Genomic DNA, 25058 nt, shown 5'->3' with positions numbered 1-25058 from the left:
CTACCAAAAAATCCTGAAGGAGAATGTCCAGCCATCTGTTTGTGACCTCAAGCTGAAGCACATTTGAGTTCTGCAGCAGGACAATGATCCAAAACACACTAGCAAGTCCACCTCTGAATGGCTTAAGAAAACAAAATGAAGGCTTTGGAGTGGCCTAGTCAAAGTCCTGACCTGAATCCGACTGAGTGCTGTGACATGACCTTAAAAAGGTGGTTCATGCTATAAAACCCTCCAATGTGGCTAAATTACAACAATTCTGCAAAGACGAGTGGGCCAAACTTCCTCCACAGTGCTGTAAAACTCATTGCCAGTTATCGCAAACGCTTGATTGCAGTTGTTACTGCTAAGGGTGGCCCAACCAATTATTAGGGGGGGCAATCACTTTTTCAAACATGGCCATGTAGGTTTAGATTTTTTTTTTTTCCTCTTAATAATAAAAACTTTCATATAAAAACTGCATTTTGTGTTTATCTTTGTCTAATATTTAAATTCGTTTGATCTGAAACATTTAAGTGAAACAAACATGCAAAAAAAAAGATATCAGGAAGGGGGTGGACACTTTTTCACACCACTGTATACTCAAGTAGGAAGTCATTTTTATGATCAATTAAGAGTTGATTGTACTTTGAATGACTGGTTTCATGGATATGAATTAAGCTACATCTTGAACTAAATTGTATTTAGGCTATGCATATGCATGTTCTTGGTCTGAGAAACTATCCCCATTTCTAGCCTGGTCAATGACTATAGTGGTCTCCTTATTGGTCTTATTAAAAACAGTCAAATAGTTCATATTATTCAAAATGCAACTGCCAGAGTTCTCACCAGACCAAAAAGACTTGAACACATCACCCTGATTCATAAGTCCTTACGCTGGCAACCAGCATGTTGCAGAATGGGATACTAGCTACTATTACTCATCTATAAATCTATCTGTTACACTTAAGCAATAACAATGTAAGCAGTACTCTCACAACTTGTCAAATAATTGTTCTTAAAGTGAACACTTAGCTTACAGAAGCAGCATTTAGCTTCTGTGTAGCTTTGAAATGGAATCAACTATAAATTATGTCACAGAACCTTAAAAGGGCCTGACTTTTCTCCCATTTATTTGTAAAAGGCCTCGTGCAGCAAATATGCTGTTGCCTGTTTAACTGTTTCTGCAACATAATTTGGGAGCCTGCAATATAAAACACGAATCCTGCTAAACTTTCCAAATGAGGTGATGACGCAATTGTACCAGACCCCAGAACCTCCAGATGAAAACCCAGCACATCCGTGCCAACTGGGCTCGCCACTGCAACACCGTGCTCTACATGAGCTCTGAAACTACTGACGTCCCCACCATGGGGCTTAGACCATCAGGGTATATAGGGTCATGCCAAAAGTTTTGAGTCTAGCACAAATTTTGCTTTTCATAAGTTTGCTGCTTCAGTATTTATGGTGGGAATTTGCATTAACTAGATTGTGAAGAGTGATCAGATGAATTGCAATTAATTGCAAAGTCATTCCTTGCCATAAAAATGAACTTGCATTCCAGCCAATGCATTTCAGCCCTGCCACAAAATGGCCTGCTAACATAATTTCAGTGATCTTCTCGTTAGCTCAGGAGAAAGTGCTAACGAGGACAAGGCAGCTGATGTCACTCTGTCCTGCTGACTGCACATCCCCATCGCCTTCACGACCAGAGTGGTTCCGCAAAGCTGACGACGTGGTGGTGGAGAACCTGCGCCACTTGTTGTGTGGGTACGGCCCCAAGAAGCCCGTTTGCCTTGGGCCCAGGTTCCGGGTGTTTGTCCAGCAGGGCTACATGAGCGGTGGTGTGCTTAGTGTTGTGGACGCTCGTCCAAGGCATCCGTTCTGGCCAGGGCAAGCACTTCACCTCGCTGGAGGATGCAGCCTTGGGCCAGTGCGCGGACACCACGAAGGCCGAGGCAGCGGCCTCCAGAGTTGAGAAGGACGGTAAAATTTAATCCCTTCTGTTCAGACAGCCGCCTCCTCCCACCCCCAGATGTTTGAACAAAAACATCTAAATGACTAAACACGAATGAAACTTTAGTACCTAACTAACATTATGTGAATAGGTTGTTTCTTAATTGTTAGTCACATTAGTCTTTGACTGTTTACTATCCACGTACTGTTTCATAAACGCTTTAAATACATATAACTTCAGTTGACTGAGGTAACCATTACTGCCTAAGCCTTAAGTGGACAACTAGGTGTTATGGTTCTTAGCACTGGCCCTGTCTGTCCTGGTTCCCCTGGAATTCCTTGGTCTCCTCTGGATCCACGTTCCCGTATTTTCCAAATCATAAAAGGTTTTATTTTTCACTTTAACTTCTCAATGACATGAACTTGTTCATGACGATTTATGACAGTTTATGAACAGACATACTGTCGCTGGTGAACGACATTGAAGCAGTCTGATGTTTTAATGTACTTTTAAAAAGAATCCAGTGAAATTTGGTCCCTAAAAGATGACAAACGTTCATCAGGGGTGTTTTACAAGATATTAGATTTCATCATCGTACGAGACTGTGATGCAGTGAGAGATAAATAAATGATTCAATAATAAATAATTATCAACAAAGTGTAATGTAGCATGGGCTTCAAGGCTTCCGTAGGGCACGCCCAAGTTTATCAAAATGAGGACCTGACAGTTATGAAAGTGATACTAGCAGCAGATCAGATCAAATATATAGTTCGCTTACTTTTCATATTCTTGCACCAGAGACGCAGCAAGAGTCCTGCGATTGGGGCAAATGAGAGTCCACCATGACACATGATAGCGTACAACGAGTAACACTTTATGGCATCCTTTTTTGCTTTGCGACTGTTAGTGTGCAGGCAACGCGGTCAAAGGCGAAACTCTACAGCATATCGGACGAAATCACAAATTACCTGAAATCCGAACACAAACCGGCTGGATTGGCAGGGTTTGAACCAGGGGACCTTGCCCAAGATTTCAGAGTGAAAACTCTAGATGGCGAGTTTGTTTATCCGCTTCAGAAAAATGCGAATTCCTCGGTGATCATTCATGCATTCACCAATAAGTCGGCTTTCTTGGAGTGTTTGTGGACATCCAATGCGTCTCTCTCAGACTTGGTTCAGTATTTGCCTGAGACAGCTGAGGTCCTTTTTTTGTCTCTGGACGACTCTGCTCCTCTTGATGCACTTTGGATGAGGGAGCAAGTCTATCGCGCGGCGACATTCAGGTGTTTTTCTTGTAGAATTGGACCGCGTACGTTTCCATCTTTGAATGTACGACGTTAATACGCGCTTTTCCTGTTATCAGGGGGAAAGAAATTTTGTCCCGACTTCATTTCTCACCCATTCCTGTCTACGCGCTGGGGAACTGGATACCGAGAGTGCTGTACTCTTGGGGATGCGGCGGACTAAATTGTGGCATCGCCCAGGTGCTTTTCACCTCTCCAGGTAGTCGCGCCAAGTGCGCAACAAAGAAATGATCCATACAGATCATACATTTAAAACAACATTACTATGTCTCTCGTTAACTTTTATGTATCTTAGTGGTGATTTAAAATGGCTAAATGCTCACATTTCAGAGTGGAAGATGCCCGTGGTGTCGAAGCGCCTGAACGCCAGGTATGACTGGTTGAATGGTTACTGGGAACCAAAGTCGTACAGTCTGGTCGACGCGGGAAACGGTTGTGAGCCTAAAACCGCGGCTGCCGGAGCTGTTGCCTGGGTGTCTGAGGGCGGCTGCTCTTTTTACACAAAAGTAAGACTTAAGAAAACTACTCATTAAACAGAGTAGTTTTACACCACTCTCCCATTGCTATAGGTGATTTGTGATGTGTCAAGTTACTTGAGCACTGTGGATTGAATTGCTCTCTGGTCCTCATTGTTCCTCCCTTAACCAGTGTACCATTAAATGAAGAATCCTTCTCGTGTTTTCTCACCCCCAGATTAAAACTATGGCTGACTCCAAAGCTGTTGGTGTGCTGGTTTATGCCTTACCTGGCAACCCTATTCAGGATATGAATTGTGATGCAGAGGAATGTGCGACCCCCCTCAGCATCCCTGCTTCTATGCTCCACATGGAACCTGCTGTAGTGCAGGCCCTGCTGTAAGAAGCCCTCATAGAACTCAAGCTTATAATAAGATCAGGGAAAGACAATCAGATCTGGTGGCTGTAATTCTTTTGCTTCTGTTCGCCTCTATACATATTGATATAGTTCAGATATCATTTTGCTTTTTCCTGCTTTATTAAGTAGTCTTTTTGTTTTGTTCTCTCTCTCTCTCTCTCTCTCTCTCTCTCTCTCTCTCTCTCTCTCTCTCTCTCTCTCTCTCTCTCTCTCTCTGTGTGTGTGTGTGTGTGTGTGTGTGTGTGTGTGTGTGTGTGTGTGTGTGTGTGTGGTTTGGGGGGGTGGTGGTGACAGAATGCGGAAACCAGTGAATGTGTCATTTCAGGTCACTCCTTCACCAAACTTCTTCATTGCAATCAACCAGCAGGGAGAACTGGCAGAGATGGGCTGGTTCCTTTATCCCACTTTCAGGTTCCTTAGTTGGCAGGCTCAGTGGTACGTCAACAGACTTCTACTGCAGCTCACAGATAACGCATTCATATTCTATTCTAGTATATGTGGTCTTAATTCAGTTTTACTTCCTCAGAATTCCTCACTCGGATGCTTTTAAGGGGAGTTCCACTTACAACATTCTTGCTCTCTTTGGCAGGTTTGACTTCTTTGAGGACTTAGTGGGGCGCCTGAAGAGGCCGGCCGTCGTGGTGCCCGTGCTGGACGACGCGCTGATGCAGGGGAAGGCTGGGGCCCAGGCAGTGGTCCAGCTGCCCTCAGGTCAGTTTAGAGGCTGTCCCAAATAAAGGCAACATGCTGTGTAAAGGGAGGTTGTTGTTACCCATATCCACTCCCACCCTGAGGATGACTAAGGCTAAAAGAGTTAAAAATCGCACTTTAATTTAGTTTAGAAATAAAGTAAAACCCCTAAGAACTGACGCAGCTGGCTGCTGACTTCTCGGCTTTGTGCTGTCGTCAGCCCTGCAGGAGTACGACACGCTGGAGTTGGACGCGGCGCTCTCCTGCCCCGGTCGGCGGGACGAGACGTGCGCCCACTGGGACCACACCGTGCAACTGCTCGTCTGCTGCGAACGCTTCAGCCCCTACTGCGACCTGGAACTGGGCCGCTGGATCACCGCCTTCCACAGGTGCTCACACCTCGCACAGACCGACGGGAGCGTGTTGTTCTTGCCTTCATGAACGGCATGACCGTACACCACTTTTAACGGATCCATAAAGTTGAAGCATAAACAATTGATCAAAAAAACAAGTGATAAACAAACATTACATTGCTAAAACATAATCTAAACCATTTTTTAGTTTATGCTGTGTGATCTGTCTTGGAATAAGCAAGCCACACCAGATGCCTGGTTTTGTAAGAGGTTTAGAAATCAGGAATCTAGAACATTCTAAAATATCAGGCACAGAAGGCCAAGTCGAAGATGCATGGGTCCCAGAAGATTGGAGAGGCTGTGCGTCTGGGCTTTACACCGGTTCTGTGCCTGTTTCTGGCAGAGGCACAGGGCGCTGGCTGACGGACGTGTCGCCCCTCCTTCCGCTGCTGAGCAGTGATCGTTGTGCCTTGACCATGAAGACCGTCCCCTGGGCCATGCCCTGGATAGCATCCCTGAATCTGCGCTTCAGCCATAGCAACCGGTCAGGTCAGGACGGCCCTACGCAAGCTAGCAACTGAGAACATGTTGTCACGCTGATTCCAGTTGCAGATAAAACTGTATCATGTCACAGCTGACACATCTGCAGTCAGAGCACTATGGGTTCTGCTAATACACAATGCATACTCTACTGGGCAAAAAAATGGGCCAAAACCAAAATTAAATCTTATGGTCATAACAACAAATCATCAGTCAAAAAATGAGCAAGATCCCATTTTTTCCCCCAGGAATAGAGAGGCTACATTTAACAAACAATATGCACATCAGGACGATGGAGTGTGTTGCACGTTTATTTAGTTCAGTTGTGCTCATGGGCCAAAGTTGAAGGCTGGTGTAGCAGGAGATCTTTGGTCTTCACAGCCAGGTGTGATTTTGAACATTTTGTTTTACAGGAAATTCCTCAGAGATGCTTCGCCCTTTCAAGCTGACCTCTCTATACAACGGTGGAACCTTTGACAAAGACTACAACAGGAGATTCCAGGAGATCAAATTTATTATTCCGGTTTCCGCAAAGAAGGTGATTGCTGTTTAATGTTCATGGAATATCAGTATTTAACAGCCAAACAGCTATTTGTTACTGTTTTGATTTGAAGGTGTGGCACTGGTCGTTGGTTACAGACTCTCTATTGGTCTAAGTATAGTGGTCAGGGTTCCAGAAGTACTAATAACCAAGATATCATGATGTCATTTGTAGTGACGATACCATACCACACCTAACTACGTGCATTTCCTAAAGAAGTGAATATGGTATAGTTATACAATACATATAACCACACAAAACATTTGCAGAATTACTCAAACAAGTGTGTGTGTGTGTGTGTGTGGGTGTGTTTGTAGGTGGAGCTGTATGCTGTTATCACAGGCCATGGGAGTGATGAGAATGAGTGTGGCGAATTCTGTGTAACGTCGCACTACTTTCTTGTCAACAACATGTACAACAATTCTCTAACATTTGAATCAGCTGGTGGGTAAGACCTCCAGTCCATGGAGTGGTTTCATAATGATGCAATTCAAAGAGCAGAGTTCTGTCACTTAACATCCAGTGAAGGGGATAGTCTGATGTGTGTGTGTGTGTGTGTGTGGGTGTGGGTGTGGGCGTGGTGTGTGTGTGGGCGTGGTGTGTGTGTGTGTGTGTGTGTGTGTGTGTGTGTGGGCGTGGTGTGTGTGTGTGTGGGCGTGGTGTGTGTGTGTGTGCACATCTGTGTGCATGCAGGGTCAGCCCTGGGCTGTGCCCTGCGTGTGGGTGAAGGGGCAGTGCCCAACGAGCACGGCACATGGCTGTACGGGCGTGGGGGATGGTGTGACGGCCTGCAGGTCGACCCATGGAGGGTTGACATCACGCCACAGGTACAGGATATAAAACACACTTTGGTCTTATTGAGAAATGCATCTAGAAAGAACTAATGTGAGACCATCCAAACTCCTTCCAGACCCTGAGCCTCTCACAGTAGGTTATGGCAGTGATACTGTGTTGCAGATCAGGTGGAGGAGTGTAGATCGTAGTCATATTGTGTGTCTCTCTTTAGAAAGACTAGTCTTGTTTTCTGATGACCTCTGGTGAATCGACTGTGGTGATATTTGTTTATATTTGCCTGTGCAGCTTGACATGGGCGGGTCCAACACGATCCTGTACTTTGGACTCTATGATGGACAGGACCCCAATCCAGTCAAGGATCCAGGGTACATTATAATGTACTCCTACCTTGTTTTTTATAAGTGATTTCTAAGATAAACGTACATTTGAAAGATTTATTGTGTGTCAGACTCATGATTAAAGACTGCAATCTCAGAATTGGCTCTGCAGATTAGTCACTTCAAATGTTATGGACTTTGCTTGCAGAGTGCTGCACATTTTTGCAGGTTCCTTCTTCTGCTGTAATGAAAATGGTTATTAGTCAAGTCAGCAAATCTGTTTTTAGAGAACACATTAAAAGGCAACAGATGGTGCACCAGGAGCTTTACAATAAAGTCATATGAGATAAAAAAGAAAATAGAGTGAGATAAAATAGACAAACACTGAACAAATAAAACAACAAGCTGGCTAACCAAGATCCTCGGGTACCAGAACACATGACCGCATACTGACTAAATGCTAAAGGCTTTAATAAGGATCAAACAGATGGGGAAATAAATCAGTCTTCTAATTTCAGTAAATGACATTATATAAACTTTTATAAAAGTCCATCACAAACATGAGACATAGAACTGTAGACCGGTTTAACATGTACGGTGAGGCTTTATGTGGTTTTTCGCTTGTCTGGACACTAGAATCTTTGACGTCCTTCACAAACGTCACAGTTTATATGTACTACTGGGCAGTGGTACCTGAGTAATTGGAAGGTTGCCAGTTCAAGTCCCACCACTGCCAAGATGCCACTGGTGGGCCTGACCTTTAACCCTCAGTTGTTCAAGTTGCGTTCAGTCATAATTGTAAGTCACTTTGGATAAAAGCATCAGCTAAATGCCATAAAAATAAATATACTGCACTTGAAGTACTCTGACTTCATCTGGTACGGGCTACAGGCTTAGCCGAGAGGTGCTGTGGAGGTTTGTCCAAGGCAAGGCAAGGCAAGGCAAGGCAAGGCAAGGCAAGGTTCTGGCCTGGGCAAGCACTTCACCTCATTGGAGGATGCAGCCTTGGGCCAGTGCGTGGAGACCACGAAGGCCGAGGGAGAGACGAGAAGGACAGAACCATTTAATCTCTTCCCTCGAGCCAGCCACCCCCTACCACCTGGCAACGGAAGGCAGTTCTGGGGATACAGTTACTACCCTACAAGACAAGTAAGTGCTCTGACAACTCCAACGCCGCCCCCCCCCCCCCCCCCCCCCATATAAAAAACAGTGTTGTTTGATGTTTTTCATCTGTACACTTTCCACATGTTGCATGTATGCATTTCTTCATTCATTCATTAATTCTTTCTTTGTTTCATGTGTTTAGTTATTTGTTCGTTACTTTTTTCCCTGTCTAGATTTTTCTAGAAATGTGGTTTAACTGTGATATGTCCTGGATGGCACACATTTGACAACATCTAGATGAATACACCTCTGATGTTTGTTCGCATACAGTCGGTCCACTGCACAGTATTATGCTTAGCCAACACCTTGTTTTTGATAAAACTCTGTGTGTGTTCACAGGGTCCAGAATATCATTTCATGGTGACGGACTGATAGTGACGTATGTGTTGGAGTACTATATCCAATATTTGCCTGCTTTTGGAGACAAATACAGGTTGAGGCCAGTGGTCTCATGGAACATCACCCAGCAATCCTGAGTCAGCTAATGTCCTTGTTTTACTAAAAACCTACAGACAAAGCCAAGCAAATCCAACAAAACCTGGAGATTTAATCAAGGACACACACAGAACACGAATCTGTTTTAGTAGAAAAAGAGACTTTTATTTAAAATTGATAAGCATTTTGGTCTGTTTCAATATGTTTATTCTTATGATAAGGATGTTTGTTTATTTTAGAAACAAGAAAGGATCTTATTTAAACCCTGCGAGCTTATTTGTGGTATATCATTAATGTAAATGAAAGCCTAACTTAAGCTAATCAGAGTATATCTAATAAAATGTAAATATGGTACAAATATTAATGGGAGAGATGAAGACAAATCAGAGTATATCTAATTAAATATGAAGGTGTGGCAGCAGTGAATACCATGAGCAGTAATACAAACACTTAACACTTAAGGGTGGAGAAGCACCCTTAGAGAACTGCTGAATTTCTACTGAAGAATCAACGAGACATGAATGATTTTGAAAAAGCAGGACTTTAGTGCAGGACTTTAAAGCTGCATTTGGTGGAACAGTGTGTAGCTCCTTTTTCAACAAGGACTTTCAATTAAAGCATTCAGCCTCACTTATCTCACTGATGTGAACCGCTACTCACTCAGAGATGCAGGCGGCTTCGGTGGTCTAACGGACTTAGTGTCCAGGTGTGTTTGCAAGGTGTGGCATGTCACAGCAATGTGAAGAGGGTATAATGGAATTGGTGTGTGATATAATTTTTACTTTGATCAGGGAAGATGCCGTCAGAAAAAAAAATAAAAATCCACATGAATCATTCTTTCATGGAGACAGTCTGGAGGATTTGTAAAAACATTCAGCAGGTCCTCTGGAACTACAGAATAAACACTATCATGTGCAGAGGGAAATACGGACATCGGAACATATTAATAAGTATACATTCAGATAAATTCCTCCTAACCAGTGTCACCATAACATATATGTGATAAAATAAACTGAAAGGATACAGCTGGTGCAGGCCTTCATTAATAACTGACCTCGGAAACACACATACGCTGACAGGGATTAACCTATCACGCAGGATTTCCGGCAACTCTTCTCTGTGTCAAACTGGTTCTGGTTGCCATGACAGCCTCCATACCAAAACTGTGCACATGAGTTGGCCTTGGGATCATAGTGCCACTTCACCACGTACTGCCGACATGGTCCCGGGTCCACCGGTTTCACACAGACCTCTGGGAAGGCCAAAGACATTGAATGATCTCGGGGGCATTTACTAAAAAAGAAATCGTGGCCATTAAACTAATCTTATTTTGACAGGTACCTTTACTGAAATGATCCTTAACTAGTATCTGAGGTTGCTTGGTCTGATGCACCGGATGCGACATTGACCTTTCCGGATCAATGCTGTGCGGGAAGCGCCGGAGGTCATCCAGGATCAGAGGGTCCCAGCTGGAGAATGGGGCTGTGGTATCATCCACATCCTGAAATGGCAGCAGCACGTTCAGATCTCCCTGTGCTCCCGGCTGTTTGGTGTCACGCAGTGTTAACATCAGCCTGCAGGTGCACTCAAGAGCAACTCGCTGTTTTCATTTAACATGGAATGAACTTTGTTTTATTTATTTATTTCTGCATTTATTTTTGCGCTAATTAATTTGTTTATTTGGTTAGCACTGGCAGCACAACCCTGCAGGGACACATTTCTCTCTGACATTTTAGAATCAGAATTGCCTAACAAATAACTTGTCACGTTTGGCCCCTCCTAGTCATTATCCTGCCTCGTGCATTTGTTTTGCTTCCGTGTGTCGTTTTCTCCACCCTTCATTTGTAGCACCTGTGTCTTTTTAAATTCATATAAATATGTTTATTTAAAGCCTGTCTCGTTCCCTGTTGTCTTGGCTGGGCACTGTGGTAAATACTAGCCTCTGTGTGCTACTACTAGCCTTCGTTCGTTTCCTAGCCTCGTGTTTTCGCTGCCTGTTTGTTATCTCTAGTCTTCATTATTTGTCCTTATTATTTCTTCTGTCTTTGTTATAGCCTGCTTCCTCCTTTGTCATAGTGTGTTTTGTTTCCGTTTTATTTTATCTTGTATTCCCCTACGCTTCGTGTTGGTGCTGTGACCCTGGACAATTCTGAGGATTACGATTCTGGATTTTCTAGAATCATGGATCTCGCTCTTCTCGGCGCCTGCCTCCACCTCCTAACCACTCGCCGTTACATAGCTAAACTGTAACTTTTACTGTACACTTTACTCTTTGGTGTACTGTGTCTTTTTCTTGCATACCGTACTGACATGCAAGATAATGAGATAATGTCCCTTTAAATTCTACCTATAGATTAAAATCTAAAGTAGAAACAAAGCACAGGTTACCCAACCCCAAACAATCAAACACTCAAAAATAAACAATCAAGAACAGGGAAAATGCTAAGCCTAGCAAGAATATATAATACTTTCCGAAAATCTTCAGGACCAAACCTGAAAAGAGAAAAAAAAAAAATAATAATTAAAAAAAGCAAACAATATCTAAACAAAATGAGAAATTAGGTGTTGTGGCAACTCAGTCCCAGTGTCACTCAAATCTCCACCTAGTCCACTTCCAGTCATACAACTGACCATAAAGGTCAGGTATGTAACCGTAACAGTCGTCTCACCTCCGTGTGTTCCCTGTTGTGGTCTCTATTCAACATAGGGGTGTCTGGGCGTCTCCAAGGTTCCGGAGGGTGGGAGGAGGTTTCAGAGTTGGGGAGAAGGTTGGAGCCAAGTGTCCCACTGAATAGCAATCGATCACTGCTCTCACAGAACTTAGAAAGCAACTTACCCTCAAGTGCTGAATCAATGAGAGTACAGCAGACAATGTGAGCATGCATGTATGACAAATAATGTTCCCTCATATCCCACAATTCCGACACCCTGTTACCTCAAATATTATGGGTTTAAATCCAGCTAAGCCTGGCTGTGCACTTCAGCAGTCTCCTAACCCTATGTCATTCCAGGGCAGACTGTTTGTGCAGTTAGACAAAAATGGCTGAAGTGCTGAAACACCTGCAGTTCTCATGCTGTCATATTTGATTCAGCATAACGAAACCATCTGACTTTAACCTACCGGGAAGTGTGCTGAAGTCGCTGACTTGGTAGATATGGTCTTCGTCTGGATCGGATGCTATCAACTCCAGTTCTTTTTGGAAGTCCCCATAGAGAGGGTCGCTCTGATTCATAACGGCAATGACGAACGTTTCAATGCCCGTGTTCCGGGCATCCTTCACGGCATCCTCCAGTCTCACAATGTCACGTTTATCGGCCTGTCCATCTGTTAACACTACCACCACTTTTCTAACTCCGGGACGTGCTGAGACGAAGAGCTGATTGGCCTGATTGATGGCACTTCCTGTGTAGGTGCCCTCCCCTATGTAGGGCATCCTATGCACCGCCGCTTTTATGTCACTGCTGTCAGACGAGTGGTCCAGGCTGCTGACCACCAGTGTCACATGACTGAAGAGCACCGTGCCTACGTGCGTCTTGTTCGGACCGACAGACACACGGTCAATCAGAGAGTTTACGAAGTCTTTCATGATTTCGAAGTTGTCTGGGCCGATGCTCTCTGAGCTGTCAATCACAAACACCAAGTCCAGCGGACTAACTCTGCATGTTATTCCACAACCTGAGACACGCAAGAAAAGATCTTAAGGATAAACAGGCCTTTGTATCAATTTATTGTATGTGATTTTTTAAAATAAATGTCTCTGTACACATTGTATGGAAATAAGTCGATTGTCCTGTTTACTCACCACAAATTGATTTGATTAATTTGACAACTTCTTCCCTCTGCAAAACACAGGAAGAAACTTAGGAAGGGCAAGACAGCCATCAATAATGATCAATAATAGTCTAAATGACCCAGTGCCACACTTGCACTTACAGTAAGGCCTGGTTCTCCCGTTTGTCCTGGTCTACCCTGTTAATTACAGACACATATATTCACATGTTAATGAATGCCACTTCAGTGACTTGTAACATTCACAACACAGAATGTGGAAAATCGCAGCCTCTTTTAGAGTCTGAAGTTGCTTCAAATGTTGTTTTGCCCTTACACGAGCTGTTTGAGCAAAAACATCAAAATGACTAATTATAAATGAAACTTTAGTACATAACTAGCATTATGTGAATAGTTTGTTTCTTAATTGTTAGTCAGATTGGTTTTTGACTGTTTACTAACCACTTACTGTTTCATAAACCCTTTAAATGCATATAACTTGAGGTGACTGAGGTAACCATTACTGCCTAAGCCTTAAGTGGACAACTAGGTGTTATGGTTCTTACCACTGGCCCTGTCTGTCCTGGTTCCCCTGGACTTCCTTGGTCCCCTCTGGATCCACGTTCCCCCCTGAATCCACGGTCACCCTGTAAACAGCCCAGCAGTGTGGCGGAGTTGAGGTCTGCTAATGGAACGCGACGTGCACTGACACTGCAGCCATGACACTTACCTTCTGCCCAGGAAGCCCCTCTCCTGGGGATCCCCTTGGTCCTGCTAATCCCTGGAATCCAGGCTCTCCCTAGACAAAAGATTCATTAAAAAATGCAAATATATGAAACCCTTCATTTTGCTTATTACTCGAGGAGAAGGGACAGTTGGTGACAACTCAGGTGCTGTATTTGTAATTTTAGATTATTGTGTCTGGGACAAGCTAAAAAGTTAAAGTTAAAGTTAGAGAGAGATTTAGTGAATACTGCTAACTCATGGCACCTTTGGACCTTGGATGCCCTCTCCTGGCAGCCCGGGGGGACCAGGCAGACCAGTGCGTCCAGCGTAGCCCTGCACATTACACCAAAGTCAATACCACTGCTGACATTTCTGCTGCATATAAACGTGTCAAACATATTGTGTATGCATGCTGTAATGTCAGGGAAGTATCTGAAGCATCCTAGAGCATGAACGAGACAGAGACTGAGAATGAGAACGATAACAAGACAGACACTGGGAACAAGAATGAGACTGATAATGAGAAAAAGACAGAGAACAAGACTGAGGCTTTCGACTGAAACCATTCATAGGTATTATAATAGAGCCAGCTACTCATTCATATTCAAAGATATTAACTGTGACTGTCATGGGAGAAGAAGAAAAAGGAGTTTAATGAAAACAAAGGAAAACTGATAACATCCACAAAAGAAAATGTAAGAAACCCAATGTAACAATAACTGATGCAGTGGCTAAAACAAAATGTGGTTCTAAAGGAAAGAAAAAGACATAATGACATTTGCGGCCCAGCAAATGAAATAGAAACACAGCCCACCCGTGACATGAAACGACAACATAACAAGCAAAAAAGACAATGTAAACAAAAGAGACAATGTAAACAAATGAGAGCATAAACAAAAGAGAAAATGTAAACAAATGAGACAATATAAACAAAAGAGACAATGTAAACAAAAGAAACAAAAAAGACAACATTAAACAAAAAACAAACAAAGGAAACGGCATAAACAAATGAGACAACATAAACAAAAGCCATGCAACTGTCGACAGTGCCACCACACAGAGGCTGCTGGCGCGGCATCTTCACAGACTGACACACAGCCCAGCCACTGTAGCTATAAAGTCACATGGGACTCAGTATTGCTGTTGATTTATATCCACAAGCCAACACAGAAATCCATGCGTGACATCACACAGATAGCAAGAACTGATGTATTTGGTCTGTGTGCTATACTTCTGGGGTGTAAATAACTGACCTTTGGGCCTGCTTGTCCAATGCCTGGTGGTCCCTGTGGCCCAGGAGGTCCTGGAGGGCCTCTGTCCCCCTTGAACAGAAAATGCCCACATGAAAACATCCCTGGTTGTGGTAACTGAATGAACTGAAGTAATGAATCCGTGTGAGGTAGAATCTTGAGATTTAAGCGTGTGGCCAAGAAAAACTGAAGAGGAAGGATAAGAAAAGCATAACTGGTACAAAACGAGTTTTGATGATTGGGTTCAAGGAGCAGTAGAACCATGTTATTTTTTTTCCCTCAGAGATGCGCCAGTAAACATGCTGTAAAGGTTTCTCATAAAATCAACACAGTATTATTACATCCAAACAAAAACTACCTCATGGTCCTGCCAGCCCATAAAAGCTATCCTCTGGCTCGAGTGTGTTCTTACCTTTGGACCAGGTAAGCCTTTCCCCTCAGGGCCAGCCTCTCCTGTTAGTCCAGGCATTCCCCGAGGACCCTACGAATGACAATAGTGCCATCAACATGGGGAAACAGCAAACAGATGACATAACTGATACAGGTGTATACTACAGCTGAAATCTGAGGTTGAGGTGTGCTGGGGGGGGGGACCTGCTGCACTGAACTGAAGACGTGTCGTGTGAATCAGTTAAGTGAAGCGTATATTTACCGGTGGTCCTGGGTCGCTATCTCCCTGCAGCCCAGGGTGTCCCACTGGTCCAGGGAAACCTCTTTCACCCTTAACAAGAATAAGAAGAGACTCATCTGTGTAAGGACAAACAGTTCTCACCTTTAAAAGTAGAAAGCAGAGACCCAAATACTATAAAGCATAACATTCTAATAAGCTTTAGTCTTAGGCCTGGGCGATCACAGCGGTTTGTACTATTTCTTCAGCACTGAGACACATCATAAGTGAAATCGAGTGTGTAAGAGCAGAAAAGACTAATCTGTACACTGCTCTGGCCTTCTAGGAAAGCTGTTTCCGTCTTTGGAGCTGATTTTTACAAGAGTGGAACTGCTAGAGAGATGCCATTTACAGCAGGAATTTTATTAATTATTATTATAATTATTTATTATTTGACCTTGGGCCCAATGATTCCTATTCCTGGTTCCCCAACAGGTCCTGAAGGTCCAGGTTGTCCAAGATCCCCCTATGGAAATATACCCAGATCTAAATCCAAAGAAATCTGTATATTTTTTTATTCTTTACTAATGCTTTAATGTTTGAAATTCTTTGTGTATGGCATGAATATATGAATCAGGGATAATACTTTTGAACTTTGAACACATTAATGACCTTGGCACCTGGAATACCCCTCCCTGGTAGACCAATATTTCCTGGAGGTCCCAAAGCTCCTGGTATTCCCTGTTTGAGTAGAAAATAATGTCAGGCTGAAATCTGATGAATGTTTGAACTCAGATTTCGGTTCTGTCACTCTGATGATTAGTTATCACTTAAGTTTTTGGTTTTTGGCTTCATTTCGCTGTACCTTGGGCCCCACTGGGCCCATCGGCCCTGGAGGCCCTGGCAGGCCCCTCATTCCCCTCTCAGCTCGGTCCCCCTAGCAAAACAAGGCACATGTTCACAGTGCGTCTCCTCTGGGCTAACAAAATGTCATGTAGGAATGCATTATAGTATTGTAGGAATGTAGGAATGTGAGGAATGTAGGAATGCATTATAGATATAACTATCGTAGAACTGTTGGCTTCTATCAGATGCAGTGCCACATGCCTTATCTCCTGGAACACCTCTACCAGGTGCTCCATCTTGTCCTCTAGGCCCAGGAAAGCCAATCTCTCCCTGTATTGAAAAGACAACATTAATGTATCTGGTGCCAAATGCTGCATTTATTGAGTGGTGCAGATCACCTGGCTGCAAACATCATGTCACCATGCCAACCTTTGCTCCCACAGGTCCATTGTCCCCTGGGACACCTGGCTCGCCCAATACACCTTGAGCGCCGGGATCACCCTGGGGTACATTAAAGGGTTCCTTAGGACATGCAAAACAATTTATGCTAATGCTAAAAAAGCATGGACAGCAGAAAAGTCGCACGCCCTTTAGTTATTCTTCTCCATGCTTATTCCCCAGGACTGTTTTTTTTCCAAGTGTTTTTAAATGAACGTATTTTACTTTTACTTGATTGCAATATTGTATTTTATGCTTCATTACTTTATTTCAGACAGTCCAGTTTCAACAGAAATATTCAAATACATATTTTAAAATGAACTACTTTTACTGAGTAGATAATTTACCAACTTAAGTAGATGAGCAGGATCTGTCTGAGGTAGCATTGCTGCACTGGACTCTGTATGACTAAATGTAAAACATTGCTCACTTTGGGTCCTGGCTCTCCCACAATCTTCTGTCCGGGAGGTCCACGTTCTCCTGGTAAGCCCCGATCTCCCTGCAAGCAAACAGAACAGCGGTCTCGTTTGAATGGTTTGTACTGCTTAATTTCACTGAGTTTAAATGAACATTTCACACAATTATCCCACCTTCTCACCAACGATTCCTATTCCTGGGATCCCTCTGGGTCCAGGAGTGCCCACGGGTCCCTGACTGCCCTACAGATGTTGAGTTGCAGTGTTGGAATGAGGCAGAAGTGCTCAAATTACTGTGGCATGAAAATGTTCACGTTATAAGATTATAAACCTTTTCTCCTTGAAACCCCAATCCAGGCACCCCCACTTGACCAGGAGGCCCAGAAGGCCCTGCACTGCCCTGTGTGGTGAAGAAGGAAGGAGCATCAGAAGTCATGCATTCAACACCCAACTTCATTTTCCTGACTGTATCTTACCTTTTCACCCTTAATACCAAAACCTGGAGGTCCACGTGCTCCCACAGAACCGTTATAGCCTTGCTCCCCCTGACATATAAAGAGAAATTTGGACTCCATGCTCAAGATCGTTGAAGTCACTTACTTAGGACTAGACAGTATTAGAACATCATAAAACTCAGTATTGCACTGTATTGCAATTACAATTCTTAGGGCTAAGTTAACAACAATACACAGTATTGTCCCAAGTGTTGCAGGTATATGTAACACTGCTTACCTTTGGTCCTGGTAGGCTCTCCCCTGTTGGACCAGGGAAGCCCTGAGGTCCCGGTAGCCCCGGGGGACCCTTGATAAATGCAGACCCTTACTAAAGTACACAGTTATTAGGGAAACAGACTGAAGCGCTGATAACAGACACATGCGACCCACTTACAGGTAAACCTGCTTCCCCTATTCCAGCTGGACCTCCTGGACCTGGCTGTCCCTGGATTCCCTTCTCCCCCTACAACCATGACACAGGGCTTATCAGACAGAGACAATTCACAGACGGTGAAGTGTGTTACATATAGTCAATAATAGTTTGGTTTACATGGTCATTTTTAAGCATGTGCAGACACATTTGAAATTCATTTTTTAAATAAGAAATTTAAAGAAGTTTAAATTTTGAATGCATAAGAACTGTATGAATTGATGATGAATTTGATAAATGATAACTTGAAAATGCCATATTTGGAGTGGGATATGACTCTAGTGCATTCTGTGTGCAGATAGACAGATCATTATTTTTGACATGACAGATTTAAAATGTTCTATTGTCCACTCCAAAGGAACTCCAAAATTGCATGTCACATCAACTAAAGAAGATATTACTCTAAAACTCTAAAGTACATTTTAAACACTGAAACACTAATAACGTAGGAAAAGTTGTATTTAACTCCTAGAGTTATATTTACCTGATAATGTATGGTCTTTCATTTTTGACACATACCACATACTAATAACACATGTTAGGGCTCAGATTAATCACAATTTTTTACCTTTGGACCAGGGAACCCGATGCCAGTGTCTCCTTGAGGGCCTGCTCTACCAGCTGGTCCTCGGTCCCCCTACACACAAAGTAAACGTGATCTAGTAAGAATTATTGAAGCACTGAAGCAGCCAAAGCCTTCTGAAACATATCACTCACTTTTTCACCAATTATTGCACCTTATGTTTACATGGAGTTGACTACTACAGCTACAGTGTTTGGTAATAAAATAAAATAAGAATACATATATGCCTTAAATGCTAAGCAATTTTTAACAACAATTTCCAGGCTTGACCTCGCTGGAGTATTTATCAACATTATCAACATAAGTCATATTTTTTGTGTTTAGTGTATTTTTATGGTGATTTTTAAGGTAGTTATTTTAAGATTACAGATTTTTCATTTTGCTGAAAATTGATGTTACAGTTCTAGCATTTCAGGTGCTACTTCCCTTCTCTGTGAACAACATGTGTGAGCAAGTTTAAAAACAATCTTTCACATGTAGGTGAGTTTAATTTTCCCTCTATTAGGGAAACCGAGTTTTTGTTGTTGTTGTTGTCGTTGTTAGTGTATTTATTTGCTGAAGACAGTTCATACACTAAACATGCAAAGGTTCAAGGTTCAAAGGTTCAAAAGGCTTTATGCAAATGATGTACAGTGGTGTGAAAAAGTGTTTGCCCCTTTCCTGAGATCTTATTTTTTTTTGCATGTTTGTCACATTTAAATGTTTCAGATCATCAAACAAATTTAAATATTGGACAAAGATAATACAAGTAAACACAAAACATAGTTTTTAAATGAAGGTTTTTATTATTAAGGGAAAAAAAAAATCCAAACATGGCCCTCTGTGAAAAAGTGGTTTGTCGGAGCAGTAGTTAGCTTTGTGTTTGTCCAGCTTTGAACTATCAGAAGGGTCAATCCTGTTTATTGGGGTTCAACATTTCCCCATGGAAACACCCACACGTTAAAATATAAATTAACTGTGGTTTATTACGTCTTTGGAAAGCTGAGTTCAATTTCTCTAGCCACACCCAGGCCTGATTACTGCCACACCTATTCTCAATTAAGAAATCACTTAAATAGGACCACAAAGTAATTGAGATCCATCAGTTTGGAAAAAGTTATAAAGCCATTTCTAAAGTTTTGGGACCCCAGCGAACCACAGTGAGATCCATTATCCATACATGGTGAAAACATGGAACAGTTGCGAATCTTCCCAGGAGTGGCCGGCCAACCAAAATTACCCCAAGAGCGCAGCGATGATTCATCCAAGAGGTCACAAAAGACCCCATAACAACATCCAAAGAACTACAGACCTCACTTGCCTCAGATAAGGTCAGTGTTCATGACTCCACCATAAGGAAGAGACTGGGCAAAAATGGCTTGCATGGCAGAGTTCCAAGATGAAAACCACTGACAAAAGTTGAACTTTTTGGAAGGTGCATGTCCCATTACATCAGACATAAAAGTAACATGGTATTTCAGAAAAGGAACATCATACCAACAGTAAAATATGGTGGTGGTAGTATGATGGTCTGGGGCTGTTTTGCTGCGTCAGGACCTGGAAGACTTTCTGTGGTAAATGGAACCATAAATTCTGCTGTCTACCAAAAAATCCTGAAGGAGAATGTCTGGCCATCTGTTCGTGACCAAGCTGAATTGCACTTGGGTTCTACAGCAGGACAATGATCCAAAACACACTAGCAAGTCCACCTCTGAATGGCTTAAGAAAAACAAAATGAAGGCTTTGGAGTGGCCTAGTCAAAGTCCTGACCTGAATCTGACTGAGTGCTGTGGCATGACCTTAAAAAGGTGGTTCATGCTATAAAACCCTCCAATGTGGCTGAATTACAACAATTCTGCAAAGATGAGTGGGCCAAAATTCCTCCACAGTGCTGTAAAACTCATTGCCAGTTATTGCAAATGCTTGATTGCAGTTGTTGCTGCTAAGGGTGGCCCAACCAGTTATTAGGTTTAGGGGGCAATCACTTTTCCACACAGGGCCATGTAGGTTTGGATTTTTTTTGTTCCTTAATAAAAACCTTCATTTAAAAACTGCATTTTGTTTACTTGTGTTATCTTTGTCTAATATTTAAATTTGTTTGAAGATCTGAAACATGTAACTGTGATAAGATATCAGGAAACGGGCAAACACTTTCACACCACTGTATTTAGCATTTAGCAAGAACAAAGCTATCTTTCTTCTTATATTTTATGGGATCTGAATTACTGAAAGCATGCTTTGTTCAGTCCTTCTTGCACATTCCTCTTTCACACATAAGGACCAGAATCTTGTTTGAAGCGCATGGAAATTCCCTATAAATGTCATCTGGTAAACCCAGATAAAAAGCAACACTGCTATTTTCTGCTTCATTATGGGAAAAAAAACACTGTTCACAGACAGTTCAGTACCAAAGAAACTGAGTGCACTGGCCTACTTTGGGACCTGCTTGTCCTTCAAGTCCTTGGTCCCCTGGTGGTCCCCAGGGACCCTGTAAAACAAGACAACCGAGAAATGTAAAATATACATACTATTTGTGTGTACTAATGATTTAAGCAGCCAGTTTAGGTGTACTAAATGTGCCTTTAAGGTGAACCCAAAACAAATTTAGTTAGCTTGCCAAATTATAAATTAAACTTGACTATACCTTCCTGATCCATTCAGATTTAAAATATTTTCAAATACCGATGCTGTTATTTCAGTAGGTTATATACATGTTCCAACCAAATTTATGTGCCAAAGAAGGAAAAATGGTAGCTTGGACCTTTTACCCTAATGGCCTCATTTGTAACCTAAGGCTAAACCTTGTCTACAGCAATGTCTTGTCACTGATCATAGTGCACAACGTCTGTCTCGTAAAAAGAGTAGTGTCCTGCAAGCCAGGATAGCCTGCTGTGTTTTGTGCACTGGCACGGGATGAAGAGTGATCATCCACTCACATTCTATAAGAGCACAGTGGTTATTTTAATTGACTAGTGGTGGTATAACAGCAGTGGTACAAGGCAAACTACAGCTCACCAGTTATTCAGTGATGGGTGTTTACAAGTAGCAGTTACAAACTCAGATATTAATGCTTGTTCAATAACAATGATGCTTCTTATCCATCTGCTGGATTACGCAGCCACAAGAAGTGAAGAAATGGCCTACAAAATGTAAGATCCATGGTCCCGGATGAGACAAGAAACATCCCTGACTACATCCAAGCAAAGGATGAACTGATGAGAGACTGGATTTTTTACACACACGCAAACAGGACATTCTTGACAGAGGTCCTTCATCAGCTATGCAAGCAAAGTGCTTCAAACTATGACTTCATTTTTAACTACAAAAAAAAAAATGCATTTACTTCTTGTAATCATCATATATACATATGACATTTATGTAATGGGATACTGTGCCTGCTCTCCTCTGGCCCCCCTTGGTCCTGGAGGTCCCTGAAGGCCCTGCAAAAATACCATATTGTACCTCAGTGATCTACCAAAGGAACACACTTCTGTTGATTGGGCTTTGATGCTGATAGGCACACATACCTTATCGCCTTTGTCTCCAGGAGCGCCACATTCTCCTATGTCCCACTACAACACAACCTGTTGCTTTTGTGACTGTACGGAATGGGATTTTGATTCAAATAAGTCTGAACGTTAGTTTTAAAGGGGGATTTTAAAAGCTATTCAGGTTTGCGTTGCTAAATTCGGCATCTATGTTAAGAGGTAAGGAAGGGAAAGAAGCAGGCCTGTGGTTCCTGATTCAGCTATCTGTTGTCTCCAGGTTGCATCACTTCACTTCAGTTACATCACTTATATCAAATGTGTGGTACAAAACAAATCTACAGGAAGTGATGTCAACGTTTCAGTCTTTTGCAGGCTGGCATCATAACTGGTAATGTCTCTGATTTATTTGACTTTTGATGAGCCAGTTTGGTCTATTCTGGTTCTGTTTGTTTCAGAGAACTTGACAATTCTAAAGGATGTAGAATCATGTATTTCAAGAAAAAAAAATCATATTAAAAGGTCCTCCTTTAAAGCATGGCGAAAAGTGCTACAGCAAGAGACATAAGAGGGACAGAAAGACAACATTTACTTAATTAGTAATAACTCTTACTTACCTTATCACCTTTGAACCCAGGTCGCCCCTGTGGATGAAAATATGTGAAGGAGGGAATGTGTAGAAACTTGACATGTGGGATAAAGATTAACACACAGCTCTGTCAGGTTTACCTCACGGCCGTCTGGTCCTGGGTGACCTTCGGGTCCAGGCTCTCCCTAAGATAACATCAGAGAGGACTTCCATTAAAATTAAACTCTCACTCTAGTATCAAATCTTAATCAAGTCTTAAAGTTAAGTCACCAAATTCAGTCAGAGGCAGGACTGCATCCCGTAAAAGACATTCGGTTTACATTTGCAGTGCTTTTTGATAGTCAGCACTAGTCCCGGTGTGTATGTGTGTCGTTTTGGGCAATTCCCAGTTCAAAATCAAATTTCCAGGGGCTTTAAATGACAAAAGTAATGTTTTGCAGAGCACAGTAAGTAATATATGCAAATAATATCAATTATACTTGGTAATTATTTTATTGACATCATATATGACATGATAAAAAAAAAACATTAATAAAAAATGATAATTGCAGCAGGTTATATTTAATTGTTATATATATTTTTACTCACCTATGGACCTTTTATACCGGGGAGCCCTTGGTGCCCTTGTTCACCCTTTTTACCCTACACAAACAAAAATACAGACTGTTTTAATCAAGAGAAAGTCTGTACTCTGATAGTGCTGCTAAGCCAAAAAGACTCGGACTTCAAACGTGCACTTTTACTCACAGGGTTTCCTGGAGGTCCTCTGTCTCCTTTCTCACACAAACATGTCTGGAGTCGTGGACACTGTAATACAACAGCCAAAAAACTCACACGTGGAGACGCAGGGTAGGTAGTACTGACTTTATGTTTTTTCTAGATCACGTGCCATGCTGTGCACAGAAATACTTACTTCACTATTCGCCACTGATTTCTAAAAAAATAAATAAATAAAAAATAGAATACATTTTCATTTGATTTTCCCCACTGTGAAGCATTTAGGCTCTCTAAAATATACGAACCTTTAAAACAATCATTAATAACTTTCTTTTTCTTATCACTGTTATTGTGATTATTTTCATAATGAAAATAGTGTTATGTGTTACGAGTTTGTGACAACAGTATCGTGTCATAGGCCTAATTTTCTATCATAGTTATATTTTAAAACGTTGCCTTTTTGCTCCTAGAATTCATTGCGGAAACTCACAAGCTCCTGGTGGAGTCTCTCCTCCAGGTCTGGGTCACTGAGGCTGTGTACAAACTGGTGGGAGGGGGCGCTGGCCACGGCGCGCAGCTTGGCACGGTTGTGGCTGTCACGCACCATGCTGGACAAACCTATTGTGAACAACTTAATGTTGTGACTCTTGGCCTCGGCGGCCGCTGCTATGATGTCAGGGTTCCGAGGATGGTCGACCCCATCTGTCAGCAGGAGCGCCACCCTCACGTTTTCCTCTTTGGTCTCTCGCACGAACAGTTCGGTGGCGTTGCTGATTGCGTAAGACGAATAGGTCCCTTGGCCGATGTAGGCCATGGCGTCGATGCGACTCAGAAACGTGTCCAGATCGTGCCAGTTCGCGAAGCTTTGGACGATGGAGACGGAGCTGCTGTACTGGAGCGCAGCTATGCGCGTCTGAAGATACCAGCCGGTCACCTGCAACTGCGTGATCCGACGGCTGAAAGAGCGCACGAACTCTCGCTCTCGCTCGAAGTGGAATGTCAGCGCGCTTTCCGAGCTGTCCAGAATGAACGCGATCTCCAGCGCGCACACCAGCACTGGAGATGACAAGCACAACATTTTTCCACAAGCTCGCGTAAGGACATGCGTGGGAAGTGATGTGTTTAACAGATCAGGCTCAAAAACACAAATAAAGCACAAGAAAACGTTAAAAATATAGAAACGGTGTATCACACAGAGGATTTACCGGTGCCGTCGCTTGTCGTGAGGTTGTTCGTCTTATTCGCAGGTTTTGTTTTCTTCTGGCCTTTAACTTCGTTTGAAAGGATGAACAATGCTAAGAACAGTAGCAACCACCTTGGCATGACTGCCTTCATTGCGAGCCTACAGAAAGTTCCAGATGGGTTAACAATAATCTCCATTGCCTGTACCCAACACCCCCATATATGTTAATATATTGTACATTATCATTAATAAACTATTATTTTTAATATTCAAAACTAAAGTTAAATACGTTTTACAATTAGTATATAATTAGATCCTAGTTTTCTTTCTTTTTTCTTTTCATTAAAGTATCTTTTAATTTAATTAATTGATTTAGTTTTTTGAAGATAAAGGGGTAAGCACTCGTTCCAGTGATTCTTTGCTGACAATCAAATGAACTACAGAGGTGTGGGACAACCGCGAAGTCTCACTTTACAGCTTTCTGGTAATTTAATCATAATATCTTTAAATAATGTAACCATAACAACGTGGCTGAATAAAATAATAAATAAACAAATTATTTAATAAGAGGTTATTCAAAACTCTCAGAATTAATGAGCAAA

At 42.4% G+C, this 25058-nt stretch overlaps 3 protein-coding genes across 3 annotated transcripts; 2 read left to right on the top strand and 1 right to left on the bottom strand.

The window, feature by feature from the left end:
* Window positions 1–392: 392 nt before the first annotated feature.
* On the top strand, window positions 393–10011 carry LOC118241437 (glycoprotein-N-acetylgalactosamine 3-beta-galactosyltransferase 1). The gene is made up of 5 exons (XM_035526434.1): window positions 393–400; window positions 1244–1366; window positions 1633–1823; window positions 8227–8494; window positions 8849–10011. The coding sequence occupies exons 1-5, from the start codon at window positions 393–395 to the stop codon at window positions 8871–8873; spliced, it is 615 nt and encodes a 204-aa protein (XP_035382327.1). The 3' UTR covers window positions 8874–10011.
* On the top strand, window positions 2644–7502 carry LOC118241479. Its single transcript, XM_035526606.1, has 12 exons — window positions 2644–3215; window positions 3296–3435; window positions 3567–3742; window positions 3930–4090; window positions 4404–4544; window positions 4699–4820; window positions 5020–5188; window positions 5556–5701; window positions 6106–6230; window positions 6551–6677; window positions 6927–7060; window positions 7314–7502. Exons 1-12 carry the CDS (start codon window positions 2776–2778, stop codon window positions 7431–7433), a joined length of 2001 nt encoding a protein of 666 aa, XP_035382499.1. The 5' UTR covers window positions 2644–2775; the 3' UTR covers window positions 7434–7502.
* Window positions 10012–10535: 524 nt separating the features above from the next.
* On the bottom strand, window positions 10536–24620 carry col28a1b (collagen, type XXVIII, alpha 1b). The gene is given in 32 exon segments (XM_035526607.1): window positions 10536–11789; window positions 12066–12620; window positions 12748–12784; window positions 12879–12914; window positions 13280–13360; window positions 13444–13512; window positions 13704–13772; window positions 14693–14761; window positions 15102–15170; window positions 15342–15410; window positions 15754–15822; window positions 15969–16037; window positions 16162–16233; window positions 16404–16472; window positions 16572–16643; window positions 17011–17079; window positions 17171–17239; window positions 17328–17396; window positions 17473–17541; window positions 17729–17797; window positions 17885–17953; window positions 18489–18557; window positions 20917–20970; window positions 21878–21922; window positions 22010–22054; window positions 22585–22611; window positions 22697–22741; window positions 23145–23198; window positions 23304–23363; window positions 23470–23490; window positions 23764–24329; window positions 24479–24620. Coding segments are annotated over 32 exon segments (3141 nt in total). The 5' UTR covers window positions 24609–24620; the 3' UTR covers window positions 10536–11583.
* Between the last annotated feature and the right edge of the window lie 438 nt (window positions 24621–25058).

Source organism: Electrophorus electricus, chromosome 5 (assembly GCF_013358815.1).
Source record: "Electrophorus electricus isolate fEleEle1 chromosome 5, fEleEle1.pri, whole genome shotgun sequence".
Classification (NCBI taxonomy): domain Eukaryota; kingdom Metazoa; phylum Chordata; class Actinopteri; order Gymnotiformes; family Gymnotidae; genus Electrophorus; species Electrophorus electricus.
This window is presented reverse-complemented; position numbering and strand designations above follow the sequence as displayed.

What these genes read in the sequence shown, in the direction of transcription:
- LOC118241437 (XM_035526434.1), top strand. An exon ending in ATGGGGCTTAGACCATCAGG is followed by an intron (nt 1,367 to 1,632) that starts GTATATAGGGTC and finishes AACGAGGACAAG; the next exon opens with GCAGCTGATGTCACTCTGTC. An exon ending in GGGCTACATGAGCGGTGGTG is followed by an intron (nt 1,824 to 8,226) that starts TGCTTAGTGTTG and finishes CTTCATCTGGTA; the next exon opens with CGGGCTACAGGCTTAGCCGA.
- LOC118241479 (XM_035526606.1), top strand. Translation starts at nt 2,776, where the DNA reads ATGACACATGATAGCGTACAACGAGTAACACTTTATGGCATCCTTTTT. An exon ending in CTTAGTTGGCAGGCTCAGTG is followed by an intron (nt 4,545 to 4,698) that starts GTACGTCAACAG and finishes TCTCTTTGGCAG; the next exon opens with GTTTGACTTCTTTGAGGACT. An exon ending in CAGCCATAGCAACCGGTCAG is followed by an intron (nt 5,702 to 6,105) that starts GTCAGGACGGCC and finishes TTTGTTTTACAG; the next exon opens with GAAATTCCTCAGAGATGCTT.